Source organism: Euprymna scolopes, chromosome 34 (assembly GCF_053919585.1).
Source record: "Euprymna scolopes isolate OS-2025 chromosome 34, ASM5391958v1, whole genome shotgun sequence".
Taxonomy (NCBI): Eukaryota; Metazoa; Mollusca; class Cephalopoda; order Sepiida; family Sepiolidae; genus Euprymna; species Euprymna scolopes.
The window spans coordinates 74,726,100-74,742,605 of NC_136515.1; the positions used below are offsets into that span (position 1 = coordinate 74,726,100).

General features: G+C 37.3%; 1 protein-coding gene across 1 annotated transcript in view; it reads left to right on the top strand.

The window, feature by feature from the left end:
- LOC145259284 (glutamate receptor 2-like) overlaps positions 1-16,506 on the top strand; it is a 426,938-nt gene that overhangs the window by 401,149 nt on the left and 9,283 nt on the right. The window contains exons 10-12 of the mRNA XM_080117152.1: positions 617-920; positions 3,072-3,325; positions 13,110-13,381. Of these exons, the coding sequence (XP_079973278.1) occupies positions 617-920; positions 3,072-3,325; positions 13,110-13,381 (830 nt within the window). The remainder of the gene's footprint in view (positions 1-616; positions 921-3,071; positions 3,326-13,109; positions 13,382-16,506) is intronic.

Sequence of the window (16,506 nt, forward strand, 5' to 3'; positions counted from 1 at the left end):
GATAAGCATAAATAATAGAAAAAATCCGATTAAAAAGGAAAAGTCCTATTTTACACAAATTGACACCCTTAACATGACAAAAGGTCTTATCACCGTATAAGCAGAAGGGCTCGGCATAGAAAAGCAAATATAGGTGCTTTGATAAACATGGTTGCGTTCGAAATGAATGTTTGTTTTGAGCATAATTGAACCATGATACTTGACTTCTGCATTTTAGACTTTAGTTCAATAATATTTTTTTTATAAAATCAACATTAGCTTCTCTACAGTGCTATGTAGACTACAATGTATTGATGACTAAGTCACTGCGAGGGGGCATGTCGAGTTTTCTTACGTTGCACTTAAGTGGCTACCCCAACAACAGCAGGTAATCAATCGATTTGATTGAAAAATGGGCGATTTCACCGATTTCGATGACAATAAAAAATATGGGAGTGTGAAACATTTATTGATCATCATTCAATTCCGGGCAATGTCGAGTCTCCCTGCTAAAGAAGCAAAACGAAAGAAAGGAGAGACAATGTAAGATATTGCATTTCGATATTGTCATTGATTTATTATGTTTCTTGTTGTTGTTGTTTTTATTGCTTTGTTTTGTTTTTTTTTCCCCCGCCAGAATGCCACAATGACCATATCACCATTAAGTATCAATTCCCAACGCGAGGAGGCGGTGGACTTCACCAAACCTTTTATGACTCGCTACATCAGTGTAATCATGAAGAAGACGAAATCAGAGACGTCCTACTTCGAGTTCCTCAACCCTCTTTCTCCACAGGTTTGGATATGCACGTTCGGTGCCTTCATAATCGTCAGCGTCATCCTCTACTTCCTGGAGAAACTCGGCATGCGCAAGAAAAAGGATTATCCGTCGATATCGTTCCGAGAAAGCTTTTGGTTCATATTTGGATCTTTGCTACAAGGTAAGCATCGATGACGTTGCAGTGACGTCATTTTTCGTTATTTTCAATCGTTGTCTTGCTGATATTCTCGTGGATGGTTCTGCTCTTGATAAGAAATCGACTTCTTCTTTATGCAGGGTGGAACGATAAATTTATACAGGTTGGAACGATAAATTTATACAGGATGGAACAATAAATTTATACAGGGTGGAACGATGAATTTATACAGGGTGGAACGATAAATTTATATAGGGTGGAACGATAAATTTATACAGGGTGGAACGATAAATTTATACAGGGTGGAACGATGAATTTATACAGGGTGGAACGATAAATTTATATAGGGTGGAACGATAAATTTATACAGGGTGGAACAATAAATTTATACAGGGTGGAACGATGAATTTATACAGGGTGGAACGATAAATTTTTCGCCCTAAAGAAAATAACACTACAGCTTTATTTTAAAACTTTTATTGGAAAATTCAATTCAGGTAAATTGATTATGTAGTAGAGCTGACATCTATTCAATGTAGCACCCTTAAGCCTCAACCACCGCCTCGATACAGGTCCGGAACTGGAAGCATGTTTTTTCACAAGCGCTGATGACAGCTCGGCGGATGGCGGTGATCAGGCTGGCTTTGATGTTGTGAGGGGTCATATTGGTGATGTTCTCGACGTATGACCAAAGTAGCCCAACATGTTCAGGTCGGAGGAGAAATGTGGCCAGTGAAGGATACAAAGTCGTAGCACTCTATCTGAAGCCAAGTCTGGGCCTACCAAAGACCGTCTGATTGCACCAGTGGACAACCACAGTCTTCAGCACATCCAGAAACACTTTAGTGTTGACTTTCAAGCCGACTTCGACAAAGCCCTCTCTTGAAACCAGACTAAAGACCATAACCGTGACTGGAACCTTCGTTGAGATGTGCCCTCAATTGTTGAACCGTTCGGATTTACATTTTGAGGGTGCTGGTAATAGTTCTGTTGTCATAACTTGGATTGGTAGAGAGCATGACTTGTACAACGACGCATCTCCGATCTCGCTCGTTGAACATTGTGTCACTTTCAAACAGGATAAAAGCCTCCTATCGTTCTTAGGATTTGTACACAACTGGACAACTAGTAGATGGTCTGCGAAACCAAAAAAACCGTTTTCATCAAACGGAAATGGAATCATATCCCTTTTTCTAGGGAGACACTTTTATTGTTCCATCGTGTATCTGAATGGATTAGCAATAAATCTCAATACTTCAAACATATTTGACGGTTGGACCTGAGAGTGCGTGTGTCTCCTCCGCGTTCCGTTAAAGCTAGGCTCGTCTGTTAGTCGTCAGATCATCTCGAACTTTGTTTCGTGTCAACTCTAAAAACTGCCCAACCGTTATCGCTATCAGCTCCCATCCGCAAACGGCATCTAGTTGCCAAATGTCTTCTCTGCGTTGGTATCTGAAGTCCCCCCACCCCGGCTACCGGAAGCTGCCCTTTCCTGTGTTATCTGTTCTGTAGGTTTCTATTGTCATTGTCAAATCTAAAAAGCTCGATCTAAAAATGCCTACAGATTCATTGTTTGCTACTTCCCATCTCTTTGTTGTATTGTATTCCTATTCCTTTTTCTATTGCCACCCCCGTCTCACCACTTAGTAACTCAGGTCCACCTCAGGTCCACATATATGAACTACCGCTGTCATATTTTGGTTTGTAAATCTCTGCCCATTTGAGGGTTCTTATAAGTATCTGTAATTTGATTATTCTCCTCACTCTTTCTTCTTTTCTGCGCCTTTCTCTCGCAGACGTGATGTTGCCAGTTGCAGACTTTTCTATAAATACACTTATGTTAGAGGTTCTTCAGGATTGTCTCATCAATTCGTTATTTCTTTTGTTCCTGTTCGTTTGGCGTTAATCTACTGATCTCCATCAATTCGCTGTTTTGATACCTCATAGCTTCTTATTTCAGTAACTTCTTTACAAGAAATCCAGGCCCAGAGAACTCTATTTCTGCTTACTGTTTTACTTTCTACCTATAACCGTGGTCTTTTCAATGTTTTTGGGTCTTCTATTTTCTAAACCAGAATAATGGAAAAATTGTTGTGACTGTCATTTTTTTCTTTGTATTTTGTGTATGTTTTTATGTTGTTATTTTGAAATATGTTTTGCTGTCTTTATCTACAGGAAACACGGATGCTTCTCCGAGTACAGTTCCTGGTCGAATACTTACGAGCGCCTGGTGGTTCTTTGCGCTCATTCTCATCTCATCCTACACCGCCAATCTGGCAGCTTTCCTCACCGTAAAGAAAATCAACACTCCCATTAAGACAATTTCCGATCTGCCTAAACAAACGAAAATTAAATACGGAACCGTCAAAAGTAGCGGCGTAATGGCTTTCTTCAAAAACACAAAAATTGAAACTTTCGCCAAAATGTGGGTAAGAATTCCTTTTTTGTTGTTTTGTTTTGTTTTTTTTTTTGTTTATTTTTTAATTCTTATTATGGACCGACTTAAACACCGACCTCAGTGAAGGATTGCTCAAATATTAAAGTATAGAAGTAGTGACGTATAATATCTAAGTAATCTCCACTTTTATAAAGTTAAGTGTGTGTGTGTGTGTGTTTATATATTTCTATGTAAAAGAATAATTCATAAACTAATTAACCGATCATTATAAGTTTTCAAACGTAACTGCAAGACGAAAGTGTCATTCGCCAAAATGTTGCTAACAAATCGTTACGATTTTTTTTTTACTTCATGAACCAACTTTTAAGACCGCCCCCGGTAAATGACTACTCCAATCTTAAACTATATATGTACATACACGCAATGAAATCTTTACCAACTTGAAAGGCACCCTTCGTGGAGGACTGCTCCAATCTTAAATTATGTCTAGTGACGAGTAATAATATGAAACTCATCTCTATTCATATAAAGTTAGATTTCTGTACTTGTTTATGTATTTCTGTTAGCAGAATTCACTCCTAAACTAATCAACTGATCATTATAAGTTTTTGACACAGCTCCTAAGTGTAAAGGTCATTCGCCAAAATGTGGGCCCGAAATCCTTGTAGTTTTTTGGGGGGTTGTTTTTAAAGGCGCCCTCTGCGGAAGACTGCTTCAATCTTAAGATATACTAGCAGGCCTCCCGGCGTTGCCTGGTCATAAAATACGCATAAATATTATATTTTAATCGATGCAAGTTACGTATTTATTATTATACCACCAATTATCTATTGATTTTATATTGAATTCAATATGTAATAATGATTTCAAAATTTATAATGAAACACATGACTTGTTGCCATCAGCTACAATCAAAACCAAAACGTTAGCGCTCCAGCTTTAATCGTTCGTTAGCGCCCCAGTTTCGTTACCGTTTGATATATCGATAGATGAATATAAAAGGTTTTTAAAAATAAGCAACTTTTAGTGATGAAAGTGATGAATGTTTTTGTGTCTGCGCAAAAGTACCGCTTTTATTTGACTAACTTCTACCAAGGTCAATTTTGTTTTGTTTTTTTCACTTTTAACTCATAAGTAGATCTCTTGGTCTGGCCTTCCTTCATCTGCGTCAGACTGGAGAATGTCCTCAAAACTATCTTCAACCGTCACGAACACAAGACTGTCCGAAAATCATCCCTAATTGCCACTCCTAAAACTGTCTTTTTTTCCACAAGCGCCCGCGACAGATCGGCGTTCGCGGCAATCAGCCTGGCTTTGGTGCTGTAGGTTGTCATGTTGGTGATTTTCCCAACGTCTGACTAAACGAAGTAATCTAGCTAAAAGGTCTTGACGGGAGGACGCCAGTGAAAGAAGTATACAAAGTTGAAGCACTCTTTCTGAGACCAAGCCTGGGTCTCTTTAGACTTGTGAACCGGCGTCGAATCTTACTGCCACACCCAGGATCTGCAGCTGCCGCCTGATTGCCCCAGGGGATCACCACACTCTGCAGCACATTCAGGTACACTTCGGTGGTGACTTACAAGCCGACTTCGAATATGTAAGGTGGCATAATGTGGCCCTCGCTTGAAACCACACCAAAGACCATAACTGTGGCCGGAAACTTTGCTTCATCACCCTGAGCATAGCCTTTTTATTCGGGGCAATAGTAATGCTGGCAATGACTTGGATCAGTACAAAGTATGAGCCGTACAGCGGCGCATCTCTGATCTCGCTCGTTGAACATTGTGTAACTTTCAGACATGATAGAAGGTTATTATCGTTCATGAGATTTATACACAACTGGCCAACTAGTATATGGCCTCTGACCCACGCTCATACGCACACACACACACACACACACATATATATATATATATATATATATATATATATATATATATATATATATATATATATATATATATATATATAAGTGTGTAGCCATCGACAATTGTGGGTTTTTCGGCCTTTTATCATTTTTTATTTTAGAATATTTTTATAAATATCTCTTTTAAATATACATTTTTTCTATCGTTGGAACCCCACAACCATCACTTTAAATATCTATAAATATATATAAAGTAGTAGCGTTCATGTGTCTGTGTGTACAACTCCAACCACCAAAGAAATATAAAGGCCATATGTGTGTACACCTCTCCTGGTCAAGAAATATTAATGCCCATGTAAGGATACTTCTGTCAAAAGAGACATTATATGCTATACGGACTTTCAATATATAGCATTCTTCAAACAACTTTTTCATTACTGAGTTACCGTCATTAACATATCATGTTAAAGGCAATCTATTTAAATAATTACCTCGATGACATTACTTATTCGATATAATAGCTTTGTTTCAACTGTACTAATTAAAGATTTTTTTTAATTATTTAGTTTATTTAAATTTCAAGTTATATTTGATTAAACTTATTTAATCTGAAATCTGAAACCGTTTTATTTTTAAACCAAAAACCAGAAAACCAAAAGGGGAAATAACTGCGATTGTTTAATTGAAAAAATTGTTTTAAACGGAGCACGTTATTAAATATTTCCTGTTTTTGTTTTGTTCGAACATGTTTTTTTCTCACATACACACATGTACGCACGTACATACGCACAGACACGTACATATATTCACGTTCACGTATATACACTCACATTCATGTGCATACACACACACGCTAACATACACACATGTACGCACACATGGGAAACGTCACCTCCCCTGAAAGGAAATCTAGACATGCGCAGTCAGAACACTGACCCCGGTATAAAAGTCAACAACAACTTCCTCTTTCTTCCCTTTTGCCTTGGTTCGTCAATCAGACAAGTTCGCGTCCACAGCTCTTGGCTTGAAGACTTTTCCACATGGACGACTGCTACCATGCACGCGCGGCTTTGCTGAGGCCAACACCCTCTCTCTCTCTCTCTCTCTCTCTCTCTCTCTTTCTCTCTCTCTCTCTCTCTCTCTCGCTCTCTCTCTCTCTCTCTTTCTACATGTTGGACTGTCACTTCTTGTTCCTCTACTTCATTCCTTTCTTTTCCACGGGCGTATTCGTCAACGACTGAATGAACACGTGTTCCACCTAAACCATTTATTTTAGACAGAAAATAAACGACATGTTTATTTTATTCAGCAACTGGGGTTTTGTTTCCTTCCTTCCATTCGTTTCATTATTTTCTTTTGTAGCGAGTTAGGATTATTATATCTTGCCCGCAACAATCGATGGTGACCCGGTCATTTTGCCCATGATGAAAATGATTAGTATACCGACCGGTGTGTTTCAAACAGAACTTCCTGTCAATCCAGGCAACGCTGGGTACCCATGCTAGTATATATATATATATATATATATATATATATATGTGTGTGTGTGTGTGTGTGTGTGTGTGTGTGTGTGTGTGTGTGTGAATTTATATATGTATATATTCACCTGTCATCCCGTTCGATTGTCGAAGACAAGATTCAAGCAAATAAGGACGCCCAGACAGTCCCCAGAGTTGTATAGTTATTACGATTTTATTACATGACTAGTTTGGGTACCCGGCGTTTCCCGGGTGTTTGGAGGTGTGTGTTGAGCAAAAAAAAAGTGATAGTAGACAGGCAAGCTCGAACCCGTACCGCGAAGGAGGAAAAGAACGTGTAAAAAACGTGACGTCTTTGCTGTCGCGTCCTTCGCTAAACCGAAAATGGCGAAGGTTTAAATTAAGGTTAGTCAATCCAAAAGACTTTCGAAAATATCGGCGAAAAAGTCTATTCCTCCTTGTAGAAAAGTGCTAGATAAGAGTGAAGGAATTAATGTTTTTAGACAATTTTTCGATATTTGTCGTCCGAAGGGTCGAACTTCAAAATGATATCAGTTTCGTGAAAATCCGTCGCCTCTATCAAAGGTTTTAGGCAGACATACATACATACATACATACATACATACATACATACATAGATTTTAATAGACAGGTGAGATTTATGTTATAGATTAAAAAAAAATTTTAACTTTTGGTGTAAAACGCCTTTTTCAAAGAGGAGTATTGTTTTTGTTTTTTGGGTTTTTTTTGTTTTTGTTTGTTTGATTGTTTGTTTTGATTTTTTCTTTCTTCGTTCCGCTGTATTAACACCGATAAGGCAGCCTTTTTTGTGATTGAGATTACAATGTGTTTGTTCCTCGACAACGTTACAAGTAGTTTGGAGACCTTTCACCTATGCTATAGAATGTATCCAGCATTTCCAAGCAACCATCCCTTAGAGACAAACAAGCGATATATAAAAGTAAAGATGATTTTAAAATAAAATAAACACTCGTCTTCGTACTTAAATAGTTACTAGCAGGAAGCATTGTTTATGAAACACACGTGTATCTTTTGGAAAGAAAAATATTAAACTGACGAATTTTGCCCCTATGTCAAGAATTTATTGGCGGTTTCTCTTCGGTGGAAATACATCTTTGTTTACTTAAAATGCTTTCATCTAGTTTATCTGTTTTTGGATTTGCAGAATTTTCAGCAAATGTCTTCATCGATCTGAGAATGATTTATGTTATTGATTCTTCGATAATTCTGTTTGTCTACTGTGATGTTTAATCGATTGCTAATCGATAAATCGTGAGAAACTAAAAACAAATATGTCTATGTTTTTTATCGCACTTGTTTCTCCGATATTTTATTGCTGATAACACACCGCTTACAAAGGCCAAAAGTCAACTCGAGGCTAAAGATGAATGAGAATCGGTGGATTGTTGATTGGACAATGGAAGAGACTATGAAAGGATTGCGATTTATGAATTGGATGCACAAAATTTGATAACTTATGAGGGCAGTTTGTGACGATGACTTATCAGCGCTTATCAAATTTTGTCATTTCCTTTTGTTATCGAAAATTCCGAAACAGGAATCGTTTTAAAAACCAGTTTGTTTGTTTTTTGGGGGTTTTTGTTTTGTTTTTGTTTTTTTATTTTTGTTTTTTTTTTTTTGTTTTGTTTTTGTGTTTTTGTTTTTTGTGTTGTTTTTTGTGTTGTTTTTTGTGTTTTTGTTTTTGTGCTTTTGTTTTTGTGCTTTTGTGCTTTTGTGTTTTTGCTTTTTTTTTTTTTTGTTTTTTGTGTTTTTGTTTTATTTTTGTTTTTGTGATTTTGTTTTTTTGTTTTGTTTTTGTGTTTTTGTTTTTTTGTTTTGTTTTTGTGCTTTTGTTTTTTTGTTTTTTGTTTTTTGTGTTTTTGATTTGTTTTTTGTGTTTTTGTTTTTTGTGTTTTTTCGTTTTTTTTTTTTTGTTAGTAACAAATAACATTAACACCGACAACGTAACCTTCTTGAGGGATGAGATGCGAACCCCACAAAAATATTGTTATCCTACACAGTAGTACGACTGCGACAACCATTTCAGACAACCGAACAATAAATGCAAACCAAACATTTCGTCGACACGACGGAACAGGAACAACACCATCGATGCGATCCAACATGGTCCCATGAAATTCCGTCGACACGACCTGGCACGGTCTCAAACCATTCCGGCGATCTGGCACGTTCCTGACCAATTCCCTCGAATACGACCCAACACTATGGCACAGTCCCAAACAACTCCTTCGACACAACCCGGCAAGATCACGAATAACTCCGTTGACACGAGCCAACACGATCCCAAACAATTCAGTCGAGACGGACCGATACGATCCCGAACAACTTCATCAACACGACCCGGCACGACGCGAACAATTCCGTCGACACTCTACCAGAGCAACCTCAGTAGTTATTCGTTGAATGATTTTGGCGTCATATTTTTATAGGCCTTGGACGAACTGATTTTCGTCGTGGGGTGAGACCGACTAAGTCACTGGCACTCAATTTTTGAGCCCTTCCGCGCATGCACGTCGCTATAGAATAGGGAACAGCATTTCCAAGCAACCTATCTAAAAGACAAACAACAAAGATCGTTTTTACATTAAAAAAATTTTAAATCCAATGAACCCATTTCCTTTCTTGATAGTAACCAACATGATAATCTGATGAATTGAATGCAGCAGATATAAGGATGACGAGTGATTGCTGTGTAACAGAGCTACTGACGCGTATATAGCGGCAGCAACAACCACCAATACCTGAAAAGCACATTGGACGACCGGCTACAGGGATTATATAACATAACGACAACGTTACAGTTGCTAAGTAATTAACGACATGGACTAAAAATATGGATGTGACAGATTCGAATCCCGTTTGTTTTATAGAAACACTTTCATCAAATCCACACTTGACCTTTTAGAGAAAACGTGAATAATTTGAGAGCTACGGTGGCTAAGTGGTTAACGACACAAGCTGAAAACCTGGCTGTGCCACGTTCAAATTCAGTTGGCTGCACAGAAATATCTTCATCAAACAAAAACTTTACCATGTGTCTAACTTCCTGAAGAGAAGGTAAATATAAAGACAAGAATTTATCGGTGGTCTGTTACGATAATGTTGCATACCACAGGGTAACAATCCCGTGCTGACGTGTTCCACGAAATAAAAGTTCTTGGACAAAATGACTGCTTATGGAAACCCCGTTTAATGTTAGGCAGACGGAGGTAAGGAAAGTAATTTACAGTTGTGGTAGGCTTTTATTAAAATCGCTCCAGACAAGGCATGAATCTACTTGATGTAATAAGTTTTAAAAAATGCTCCTTCAAATGAAAATATTTCCAACGAGAAGTGTTAGATAGAACAGATTTGGACCCAGAAAACAGCAATTCTTCCCTCTTTGTTAGAAATATATTTCTTCTGGAATGTGTGACTAAAAGACAAAATAAGGAAAAGGGGGGTTACGCAGCTGTCAAAAGTAATCCCAAGATCCACTTTCTATTCTCCTTAACAATTGACGAGTTGTTGCTGTGAATGTCTTAAAATGAAAAACTAGAGATTGGAATTAGCCAATCATATTCCATGGAAATGACGATTGAGTAGAGAAAGACTAGTTACGTCACTTCTATAGTAAATGGACTTTAAGTAAGAGATGCGACCATTTCCCACTAGATGTCGAAGTTGATTTTGTGAAATTAAACTATTTGATCAAGAATTCTCCAAAAGAAGAAATCGGTTTTATCTGCAAGAGCTTTTATCAAGTTGATTTCTTTCCAGACTCGCAGTTCTTTCACCAAATGCATCGATCGATATAAGAAGTTTTTATTTTATTGATTCTTCGATACTCCTGTTTGTCTACTGTGATTTATAATCGAATTCTGATCGATAATGGTCACACATGTTTGTTCGATTGTTTGTGCGTGACATATACGGGGAGAAGAGAGGATGAATACTGGGTGGTATATATTAGCGTTGAGACGATTAATCGGAGTCGGAAAAATCGGAACTTTCAAGAATATCGGAATCAATATCAGAATCGGAAATTGTTTTGCCTATTTTCCGATCCCAAAAACGATTCCTTTAATTGTCTTTTTTATTTGATTTTGTTTAAAGCAACATTTTCCATGGTTGGTAGTAATGATAAAATAATTAATATTTATTGATTTTAAACTATCAGTAAAACTAAAAATAATAGCAATGGCCAAGAACACATTGCCTGAAAGTACTTCTTTTAAACTCCTTGGACTAACGTTTACAGGGAATATGAACTGGAATAGATACATTGAGAGCATTGCCAAGGCTGCTGCAAGGAAGGTTGGCTCCTTCTACCGTGCTAGAAAACTACTTACGCCTGAAAGTATCCTGTACCTCTATAAGGCCACCATTCTCCCATGTATGAAGTACTGTTGTAACATATGGGCTGGTGCATCTGCTTCTTGTCTCTCGCTCCTGCACAGGGTTCAAAAGAGAGTCGCCAACCTGATAGGTCCTGAACTGTCATCTAGGCTTCAGGCTCTGTCCCATCGACGAGATGTTGCATCCCTCTGCCTGTTCTACAAATACTTTAATGGTGAATGCTCTGACGAACTGCAAACACTTGTACCTCCTCGACGTAACTACCCCCGACAAACCCGACAAGCTAGTAAGTCTCATCCCTTTACAGTAAAGATTCCTAGGTGTAAGAAAGCCTTTTACTCCAATAGTTTCTTCCCCAGAACTGCAGAGCTTTGGAACTCCCTTCCGGGATTCTGCTTTCCCAACTGTACTGATATGCAGAAGTTTAAGTGTAATGTGAACAAACATCTTTCTACTCATCTCCTTTCATAATGCCTCTGCAAATTAAGTCTCTGATAGTAGTCCCCTGCTTCAAAGTGGCACTGGGCCTTGTTTGGGGTGAAAATTGAATTTTAAAAAATCGATAGGTCATTCCACACCATAAGTGTGTTTTTACGCCTGAGAAAACATCTGCACATTTAACAGGTGTTGTTAAGGTAATCGGGGAAAAATAACAATTTTTTAGTTAAATATTTGCACATCTATAAAGAATCGGAATTGGGATCGGTAATTGTATTGGAATCAAGAAAAATATTAGAATCGTCCCATCACTAGCATATATTAATTGCCAACGATATATGTTCATTCATCTATTTCGTATGAATCAGATGATTTTATTGGTGGCATTGCTTCCCCTGATATATTTATATAGTTTCTTCAACTATTTAGCTGTCGCTGCTTATCAAGGCTCAAATGCCATTTGAGGATAACGGTTACCATTATCGGTTGGCAGGTTACACAACATCGTGATTATCGGTAATGCTTGAATTTGGGTTGTGATTCTTTATTCAAGAGGACAGCTCAATAAGAATTTGTTCATATTAGACTTTAAAACTGCAAATGTTATAATCAGCTAAGAAGCAGCTCGGCAGTATTGTGTTCAACAGACGGGCAGTTTTATTAAATACCTTTGCTCATGGTATTTACGTTTATTTTTAGTCACAGGTAGTCAAATAACCGAAATTGTTAGAAGTTGCTGTAGTAAGACGAGTGTCTACTGTCATTATTCTACAAGACGGAGCAAGATTACAGCTGCCATGAAAACAACGATAGAGTAAAAATAGACTGGTCACATCTCTTCTGTGAGAAACAGGAGGAGGTTTTCATTTTAGATCAGGAGTTAATGTCAGACACACAAGATACCGTAAAACATAAATTTAACGTGAAAATCCGATCTAAAAATCTTTTTAGTCCGTTTTCAGACAGAAATTTTGCTGTCAATGAGTCAAACTTCAATGATTTGACCTTTGAAAACTCTATCAAACTCCTTCGTCAGTTTTGGGTCTAAACACTTGAAATTTTAGATGTAGGTTACTTGGACATGGATCAAATATGTTTAATTGATTTGAGATCAAAGCAATAAATGCTAAGGGGTCAAAATTGAGGTCAAAGTTTTTAAAAAATTGGACCTATGCGGTCTCTGCCAAATTACTCAGCCAATGTTTATTCTAAACATTTGAAATTTTACAAAAAGTGTACTCAGACATGGGACAAGCTTTTTAATCGTTTTTTTTTTTTGCCGAAAATTTGGCTGAATAGTTTGCTAGAAACCGCAAAGGTCAAAGTTCGAAAGATTTGACCTTTGCGGTCTCTAGCAAGCTATTCAGCTAATTTGGGGTCTAAACATTTGACATTTTACATAACAGCTATTCAGACATGCAGCAAGCTTTTTAATCAGTTTTTTGGCGAATATTTGGCTGCCAAGTTGAAAAAGTTGACCTTTGCAGACTCTACCAAACTCCTCTTCCAATTTTGGGTATAAACACGAAATTTAAGATATAGTTGGTATACAGTTAAATTCTACTGACGTTTGATATAACTTATTTGTGTTATTTTAATTTCTCGACTGTTAACTATTCATCATCTTTACTATAATTTACCTTGTTTTTTAGGTCCAGATGTCCGAGTTGGATCCTTCGACGATGGTCTCCACGACGGCCCACGGTTACGAGAAGGTAAAGAGGGGGAATTACGCGTTCTTCTGGGATACAACGGTGAGCCGATACAAGACAATTGAAGACTGCGAGTTGATGGAGATTGGACCCCGATTCGATCCTAAAGGATTCGGTATTGCTGTGCCACCTGGCGCCACCTATCGGGACGATCTGTCAATGGCAATCTTAAACCTGAGTGACACAGGAAAGCTCCACGAATTAGAGAGCAGGTAAAATTTTTCTGCAAATTCTATTTTATATGAAGTTAGGCATGTGTATGTCTATTTATCTATAAAAGTGAGAATGTGTGTGAAGACACTTCTCAACCTATATACTCAACAAATGTTTTATCTACAGACTTAAAATTTAGTATATAGAGTATTCAGACATATAGAAAACTTTTTAATCCGTTGTCATCCGGAAAAAGGCTACTAAGGGGACACAATTGTAAGATTGTTACGTCAGGGGGAGGTCATCAGATTGTTATCTGTTTGTCAACTGTTCTCATGACAGATTCCTTACGGTAAGAATAAGTAGGTTTGAAAACACTTTCTAAAGATCGCGTCGAGTTAGCTTGGTGGTTACCGTATTTGACTCGCTGTCTTTAGGCTTTGGTTTCGATCTCAGTTCGAGTATTTTTTTTTTACTTACAAGAAGTGAAATGTTTAGAAAAACATAATACTTGAATACACATGTCTCAGTTTGTCTATGAATTGAAATATAATGAGTATGCGTATTTTACGACCAGGCAACGCCGGACGGACTGCTAGTGTTTACATATTTCTATGTACAGGATTCATTCAAAAATTTGTTATTAAGTAGTTTGTGAATGGTAATACAAAAATGTGCAGAAATAACTGGATGAAAACGATTTTATGTAAATCAACAATATAAATGATCTCTGTCACAGCTGTTTTATATAAACTTAGGTATGTGCATAAGTTTATATATCTCTTTGTGCAGGAATCACCCAATAGTTCGTTATTTTTAAGGAAACCGCACGAAACAATGCGTGACACTGTAACGTAGTCGTTACATGTCCACACTCGGGACCCACACGTTGTATGCAGACAGTCGCAAGAAAATATAGACAAAGAAAAAATGATTTACTTTTTTCAGTTGAAAACACACACACATTTATTTACAGGTACTTCCAGAATAACGCATTTTCTCTTGTCCAAAAGTCTTCTCGTAAAAGTACCTGTGTCAGGTTTATCATTTTTATTCAAATAACCTCTTGGTACATTTGATAATTATTTTATTATTCTTGCAGAAGCGCGCCTTTTTTCAAAGTAGCTATCCAACAAAAATCTGCCGTGTTGAATACGTGATACTCTTTGTTTGTCCGATTATATTTAGGACGCGTCTTTCCCTGTTGCACTAGGGCCACGTATATAACACGTCTATTCCTGTCCTTCTCAGGACATGTTTTTATTTTTTTATTCTGTTTCTTTCCTTCTCCCTAGCTGTGACATCATCTCGCACAAAGCTCATTTGCATGCGTTGACTGTTGCTGCCACACGCGCGTTCGCGCTCTGTTATAAAGCCACTTCATGTAAGGAGCCAACAAAAGCAGGAAATGATTATTGAAAAAACACGAGAATGTGTATCGACCTTAGTCTTGAAAAGATCAAGGCTGTGCATAGAAGGAAAGCATTAAACATGGAAAAAGCTCCACAACCTTGCAGTTCTTGGAAAGAAGTTACTGGAATAAGAATTTATATTACAATGATGTATCAAAACAGAAAATTGATAGAGACCAGTAAATCAACCAGTCAATGAAACTAAAATAAAGGAAGCAGAGAATAGATCAAATGATTCTGAAGTACACATGCAATAGTAGTATTTATTAAAAAGACTGGGGCTAGCAACATCACATCTATGAGAGAGAGGTTACAGTAAATAAGAAATGACAGGGCCACTCAAATTACAATCTACAGGAAGTGGTTTGTGAATGGTAAGACACAAACGTGAAGAAATAAATGGATGAAAACGACGCTATATAGCTCAACAATATAAATCATCCCTTTCTGAAAATTTATCCTCAAATTTTAATTAAGATTTAATGAGAGAAACGTCTTGGCTACATCATCATATTTAGATCATTTGGGAAAAGCTAAGAGAATTTCTAATAACTGTAACGTCTTGTCCACATTGCTATAAAAAAAGTGAAACGTGGCGTCTCAGGATCGGGCAAGAGAGGAAATTAGGGAGTTATCGAATTACCAACCAAGAAATCGGAGATCACACTAACCAACAGATAGTAACGTCGGTAATCTGCAGACGACGTCTAGTTTGTCTAGAGCTACGATCACCAAACTTTTTTTACTGCGGACCGGATAACTGAAAGAATGACGATTACGCGGGCTGCATAATCATTCTATTCAATACTTGCAAGCCAAAACAGGAGTTCTGGTAAAAAAAAAAGGTGGAAAACTAAGTTTAGCATTCCATATTAACCATGGGTGGTGCGCGTGCAATGAACAAACACAAAAGCAACCAACATGTTTGTTTACTAAAAAGTCTATTGTGAAGGGTGGAGAAAATGCAATCTGAAAGGGAAGAAGACATTAAATTAGAAACGTAATCAAAATTTGTTTGGCGCCGGGATTGAGGGAAATCCTTTGGAAATGAATCTCATCCCTTTCCAGGGAGACGTTGATAAACGAAATCACAATTATTATTATTATTATTATTATTATTATTATTATTATTATTATTATTATTATTATTATTAGCTAAGCATTTTTACACAAGCCATCACCAATGATCACTCACTGGAAATAATCCAGCGCAGCTGGCTTCACGTTATCACAACATTCGCTTACCTTTGATCTCTTGATGCAAGCGGGCATTGGTATTCCCTGGTATTTTGGTGGCAATAATCTTCTCCAAGACCCAATGATCTCCGCACATATTTAGTAGTGGTTTAGTTAGTGCTATCTCTCCTCGGTCCTTCCGGTTCCTTAACGATATTTTAGCATGACGCCATCCGCATCCGATGTAGATGCGATCATTTTTATGGGTGTGGACGTAGTTAACTTGACATTTTATGGTTTCAGGGTTTTTGTTGTTGTTGTTGTTGTTGTTGTTTGTTTGTTTTCTTGTGGCGACCTTTATTTGTCAATATATATATATATGGTGGGTCAGATGCCTGTATATTTTGCAATAATTCGAGCATTAGCTGTTGTGAATGGTTTCTAAGTACTAAACTACAAATACGAGGAAACAAAATCGATGAAAACTATTCTATGATGATCAATTATAATAAATCATATATTAAAAATTTACAACTGGTAGGATTGCTATGGAAATGAGGTTGTTCACTGATCCGATATGTGATTCCATTGAATTT